Consider the following 7,007-nt stretch of genomic DNA (forward strand, 5'->3'; position numbering starts at 1 on the left):
TGAAGTATTTTGTTAACTGGAAAGTAAACCTAACTTTTTTCCCGTGTGTTACTGTATTTCATAAGTATATTGCTTTGTGGTTATATTTGTTAAAGATATGTGTAAAAAATGATCCAAAAGAACTCTCTTCTAACATTAAAATGACCTTTTTTCTTTTAAATTAACACTTAATAAATCCTTTAATACAATACACAGTTACTGTTGTATCCTAGATTTATAAAATGGACTTTTGATTTTTTACCTTTTTGCAGGTCCAGCGAACGAGGCAGTTAGTAACTTCACCAAGTCCAATGAATTCTCCTGATGGCAAAGTTCTTCCCCTCAATGTGCAAGTGGTCACTCAGCACATGCAGTCTGTGAAACAGACACCAAAGACTCCTCAGAACGTTCCAGCCAGTCCTGGTGGGGACCGTTCTGCCAGACACCGATACCCTCAGATCTTACCCAAGCCAGCAAACACCAGTGCACTCACCATCCGCTCTCCTACAACTGTGCTCTTTACTAGCAGTCCCATCAAAACTGCTGTGGTACCTGCATCACACATGAGTTCTCTAAATGTGGTGAAAATGACAACAATATCCCTCACACCCAGTAACAGTAATGCGCCTCTTAAACATTCTGCCTCAGTCAGCAGTGCTACTGGAACAACAGAGGAATCAAGGACCGTTCCTCAGATCAAGAATGGTTCTGTCGTTTCTCTTCAGTCTCCTGGGTCCAGGGCTAGCAGCACTGGGGGAACTTCGGCTGTGGAAGTCAAAATGGAACCAGAAGGTTCATCAGATGAGCATCCTCTCCAGTGCCAAGAGAACTCTGAGGGGACAAAAGCTCCCCTGACAACATCTAGTGCCCTTTGGGGCCAGAAAAGTAATACAGATGGAACAGTACCAAAACCTTCTAATGAAGGTGTCACTGAAGTGAAAACAACCAAGGTCTGTGACCAGAGGACCAAATGTAAAAATCGCTGTAATGAAATTCTGTCAGGCATCTCAGCAGGCAATAATCAAAGCACTGTTACTCTCTCGGTTGCTACTCAGAACTTACCTTTCACCAGCACCAGCTCACCATCTAATGGTGACTCAGTAAATAAAGACCCTAAAATATGCACTAAAAGTCCAAGGAAACGACTGTCTGCTACACTGCAAGAGTCTCAGGTGCCTCCTGTAAAGAAACCAATTGTGGAACAGCTTTCTGCAGTTACTATAGAAGGTCAGAAACCAGGCACTGTTAAAAAGGACCAAAAGGTTCCACATTCAGGGAAAACAGAAAGTTCAACAGCAGGTGCTCAGATTCCTAACAAGGTGTCAATCAGCGTCAGTTCACAAATTATAGAGGATCAGCCCGTGAACCCTACTCTTGTCACCAGTGAATCGGTTCTGGAGCAGCAGACAACGCCATCATCGTCTCCGGATGTAAAAGTAAAACTTGAAGGGAGTGTCTTTCTCTTGGACCGTGAGTCAAAATCAGATGGCAGCTTTAATCATAACGAATGGCAACAAGTTACTAAGGATTCTGACTTCATAGCTGCCAGCTGTGAGCAACAGCAAGATATTAGTGTTATGACAATTCCTGAACATCCTGACATCCATGATTTAGAGAAATCTGTTTGGGAATTAGAAGGGATGCCACAGGACACATACAGCCAGCAGCTACATAGCCAGATACCAGAATCTTCTCTGAATGAAATACAAGCACAGTCTTCAGATCAGTTGCCATTGCAATCCGAACTGAAAGAGTTTGAGTCTTCTGTTTCCCAGACAAATGAAAGCTACTTTCCTTTTGACGATGAGCTTACACAAGATAGCATTGTGGAAGAGCTGGTACTTATGGAGCAGCAGATGTCAATGAATAATTCACATTCTTATGGTAACTGCTTGGGAATGACCCTTCAGAATCAGTCAGTAACTCCAGGAGCTCCAATGTCATCTCATGCTTCCAGCACTCACTTCTATCATCCAATTCATAGCAATGGCACTCCAATTCACACACCTACACCCACACCCACTCCTACACCAACTCCAACCCCAACTCCAACCCCAACATCTGAAATGATTGCTGGGTCTCAGAGTCTGTCAAGGGAGAGCCCTTGTTCCAGGCTTGCCCAGACAACACCTGTGGATAGTGCTTTAGGAAGTAGCCGACACACACCCATTGGTACTCCTCATTCTAATTGCAGCAGTAGCGTCCCTCCAAGCCCTGTTGAATGCAGGAATCCATTTGCATTCACTCCAATAAGCTCCAGTATGGCATATCACGATGCCAGCATTGTCTCAAGCAGTCCTGTGAAACCAATGCAAAGGCCCATGGCCACTCACCCTGATAAAACCAAGCTTGAATGGATGAATAATGGGTATGGTGGGGTTAGTAATTCATCGGTTTCTGGTCATGGCATTCTCCCAAGCTATCAGGAACTAGTAGAAGATCGTTTCAGGAAACCTCATGCTTTTGCTGTGCCTGGACAGTCATATCAGTCTCAGTCCAGACACCATGACACTCATTTTGGTCGTTTGACTCCCGTCTCTCCTGTGCAGCATCAAGGTGCCACTGTAAACACCAACAAGCAAGAAGGGTTTGCAGTCCCAGCTCCTCTTGATAATAAGGGAACTAATTCATCTGCCGGCAGCAACTTCAGGTGCCGGAGTGTGAGCCCTGCTGTCCATCGCCAACGGAATCTTAGTGGAAGCACCCTCTATCCTGTGTCTAATATCCCACGATCTAATGTAACCCCCTTTGGAAGTCCAGTGACGCCAGAAGTTCATGTTTTCACAAATGTTCACACAGATGCATGTGCCAACAACATAGCTCAAAGAAGTCAGTCAGTTCCATTGACAGTCATGATGCAGACAGCCTTCCCAAATGCTCTGCAGAAGCAAACAAACAGTAAAAAAATCACTAATGTTTTGTTGAGTAAACTCGATTCTGACAATGATGATTCAGTGAGAGGTTTGGGAATTAACAACATACCCTCCAATTACACAGCCCGGATGAATCTCACCCAGATTTTGGAAACTTCCCCTGTTTTTCCTAGTGCCAACTCACAAAATATGATCGATTCCAGCACTTCTGTTTATGAATTCCAAACACCATCTTACCTCACCAAAAGTAATAGCACCGATCAGATCAGTTTTTCTCCTGGAGATAATCAAGCACAATCTGAAATTGGAGAACAGCAGTTAGATTTCAATAGCACTGTTAAAGACCTGTTGAGTGGCGACAACCTGCAAACCAGCCAGCAGCTGGGAGGTCAGGTGGCATCTGATCTCACCAACACTGCATCTGATTTCTCTAGCGACATCAGGTTGTCTTCTGACCTCTCAGGCAGCATCAATGATTTGAACACCTTAGACCCAAATCTACTGTTTGATCCAGGTCGTCAGCAGGGACAGGATGATGAAGCCACACTGGAAGAATTAAAGAATGACCCACTGTTTCAACAAATTTGCAGTGAGTCAATGAACTCTATGACTTCATCAGGTTTTGAATGGATAGAAAGCAAGGACCATCCTACTGTTGAAATGTTGGGATAAATTGTGTTTTATAATATGTAGCACACTGTATCTAAAGACATATGTATTGTATTTGTCTTAATGGAAGTGCCTCCCGCAGCAGAAACACTATTAATTGTGACATTTTAAAAGCGTTTGCTGCAGAAGTGGTTTCTTCTTCAGTAGGAAATGGTTAGACTTGCCTCAGTTCTGGACACGTTTCTGAAGACAGTAGGCTGTAGAGCAAGTATTAGGTTTTAAATTTTATAATGTTCCCCCATTTAATCACATTTGCTAGTAAAAAATCCAGCTTTTTACGAGAGCAGTCTGGGTCTTTATTTTGTATAAGTTCATTTTAACTCATCAGTTGACCTACACAGAAATTAAAAGACCATCCATTTTTAGTTGTAGGCTGTTTTGTTGTTGGCATTATCTTTTAGGTATGAAATCATAGCTAAGGTAAACTGTAGGCAAGAGAGTCTTCCTTAAAACAGGGATAATATTCAGGTTATTATAAATATTTAAGCTTGAAACATAAAGCTACTGTAGGATGAGAAATCTCTGTAGGACTTTCTGGGGCTTCGGTACCATTTACTCCCACAATGAAGGGCTTATGTAGGAGGAAATAATGGAACATAAACATTAGTTTAAGGAAAGTAAAAGCTGCACTAAAGTTTTTAAGAGGAAAACTAGTAGCCATTTATTTGTGACATTGCATTAGTCCAATTTTAGAAGGTGGCTTTTAAAGTGGGGCTCTCCAGCTCATGCACTCTGGCTCTCTTTCCCCCCTTTCCGTTCCCTTCCTATCTTCCCTCTTCCTCTCTTCTTCCCTCCCCCTCCCCATCTCTTACACACGCGCGCACGCACACACACACACACACACACACACACACACACACACGACATTAAGATTTAATAGAAGAAATACAAGCATGTTAGGAAGTTGTCTCGTGTTTTATTATTTGCTTGCTGAGATTGGAGTGTTAGAAGGAAAATAGAGGATTTTTTTTTTTAAGTTTCTTCACCACCGCTCCATGTACATACTGAAATTCTACTGAAGAATTCATTATTTTTTAATGCTTTTCACCATGGTATCCTTTAGTAATCAGCTTTCCTCCTCAGTTTGCTGACTAACTCCTTCGCTTCTCTGAATGTAGTAATACAGTTTTATCATGGATCAAAACACCAAGCAGGACAGAGATAACGTTAAAAGCCCAGCAAAAAAGCATTTCTTCACTTGAGGTCTGAAGCCTCAGATGTTTATATCTCTGATAACACAAAGGGGATGATATTAGTACTTGAAGAGAGGAGCATTTTATTACATGCTTGACTTATTTATTGTGATGGACACAGTTGCAAAAGAAGCAAAGCACTCAGGATTTGTTTTAAAGTGTTTCTCTGTGGCTCCCATTTTGTTTTATGAATAGTATTTATGAATCTCATGTTAACACAAAACTAGTAGGCAGCTCCATTTAAGTGAGTTTCAAGATAATTTTCAAAGAGATGTTAAAGGTAACCCTGAGTTTTAAAAGATTACATGAAAACCTTCACTGTACTTTCCTGACTAGCCAAGCTTTTCTTTTACCTTAATTCAAAAAGAAATTAGAAGACTACAATCTGAATGGTTAATGAAATATGATAGAAGGGTTAATTTAATAAGGGTCCATTGTTCAACAGATTTGAAAGTAGGGTATTAACATATTCTAATAAATCAATGGTGCTAGAGTTGGCTCAGAGGTTTATCTATGGATATGTCCTAGTTACTGGCATATGTGTGTGTGTTTGCTGTTAATTTGATTTAATGATTTGTTAGATTTTTTTTTCTTGATAATAGTTATTTCTTCACTGTACATTGAGATACAGCACTACTGCACACCAAAGTATGTAATACCCAAAGGAAACTGTGTGATTTCTTCTAACAAATGATGGGAGCCTTTCTCAGTGAGATACTCTGAAAAGGAGACTTTGAGGCCATTCTAATCCCTTGTTTACATTGTTAGCTTCCTACTAATATAAGAATAATGGAAATCTTTTTTTGATAAAAAAAAAAAAAGTCTAGAGACTGGAGGATTTTTACCCCCTGCCCCCTGTACAGTATTGCAGCAAACTCTTTAAATTTGGCTGAATTCGTCCAGCAAACTTTTTGGGGTTCATATATTGCACTAAATTTGTTGAACCTGTGGTAGGCACATCTCTTAGGATAAATGCAACCAGTACAGTCCACAGATTAAAATTTTTAAATGTGTTTCATTATGAAAAGACAAAATATCATCAAAGTGACAGATGAAATTGTCTTATGTAGCAATGTGCACTGATCTCAATGAGATATTTCTATTTCTTATTCTCTTACACGAGAATATTACAGCAGGAAGAGTTAAGTTTAGTTTGCTTCACCATGTTAATACATGATCACAAAATGTGCATGAGTGTTCTTGACTTACCTTGTACAGTACTAGGTATTCCTGTAACCACTTTTTTTCCCCTCTTGGCTGTATTGAAACTGGCTCTGTGTTAACCAGGTGAGCATAGTTATTCACAGGTTATTTTGGCTTTTTAATGTTTACTAATTCTGCTTAGTTGTTGAATATGTTCTTTTCTTGGGATTTCTTTCATTGTTTTGACGTTTAAAACATTTTGCATACTGTTTTATCATGATAAGACTTCATGAAGTAAATAATTTTGCATATAATTGCAATAAGCACTGACTTTTGAACTGAGAAGGAAGGAGCGTGTTTTGTGCAGTGCATCTGAAGTTGAGATAACAGTCTTGTACTACAGTGTGCTTACTACACCAGAGGTGACAAAAGCAAGCCCTGTTGTGTGTTTCCTTTAGTGCAGAGTCAGACCCTGGTGCTCTGTTGTCTGTTGTACCTGCTGAGATTACAGTAGTTGAGCATCGCACAGTAGCATTTCAGTTCTCTTTTTTTATTAAAAGTGCTCAAATTGTTTTTTAAATGTTTTCAAAAACAATTAAAAACATTTTATATTATACTGACTGGATGTTAAGATAATTTATGGGATGTATTTTTATAGACAATTTGCCATTTTATAAATATGTACATGATGCTGTATTTTCCTTGAACTGGTGAAATGGGAGAGGGGCATAAAAAGGATACAAGGCAAAATGTGCTACATCTCTGCTGATGCAAAAGAAATGACAGCTCTGTCTCTCCATTCTCTGAAACTCTGTCACTCACTTGAATTTTGTAGCAAGTGGTACATAAGAGTTCATGGCATCCAAAGGGCCATCTTTTCCTGTTGTCTCACGTGGTGTTTGCTTTCAGATGTCAGACTGAGGGCTATCTAGGTTGCTCTTTTTCAGGGGCATTGAATACAAAAATGAAAATATCAAATCCCAGATATGTTCACATGTACAGAAATTGTAAGCCAGGACATAGGCCATGGGTCTACAGGCAGGCAGAAGATACCAGAAACTTCAGCTTCTAAAAGTCTTGGAATCAGGGTCTAGGATGGAATTTGGTCACCTTTAATACAGACTCAACAAGAACCAGTATCTGGCCGGGC

The 7,007-nt window shown here is 40.1% G+C and overlaps 1 protein-coding gene across 3 annotated transcripts in view; it reads left to right on the forward strand.

Annotated features, from left to right (window-relative positions):
• The window catches only part of Rfx7 (regulatory factor X7), a 92,769-nt gene extending 86,298 nt beyond the window's left edge, over window positions 1-6,471 (forward strand). For all 3 annotated transcript variants that reach the window (XM_029481237.2, XM_021172436.3, XM_029481238.2), the window contains one exon: window positions 252-6,471. In XM_029481237.2, coding sequence (XP_029337097.1) covers window positions 252-3,524 — 3,273 coding nt within the window. In that variant the 3' untranslated portion in view covers window positions 3,525-6,471. The remainder of the gene's footprint in view (window positions 1-251) is intronic.
• The last annotated feature ends 536 nt before the right edge of the window (window positions 6,472-7,007 follow it).

This window comes from Mus caroli, unplaced genomic scaffold (genome assembly GCF_978045245.1).
Source record: "Mus caroli unplaced genomic scaffold, Mus_caroli_1 scaffold_11, whole genome shotgun sequence".
Lineage (NCBI taxonomy): Eukaryota > Metazoa > Chordata > Mammalia > Rodentia > Muridae > Mus > Mus caroli.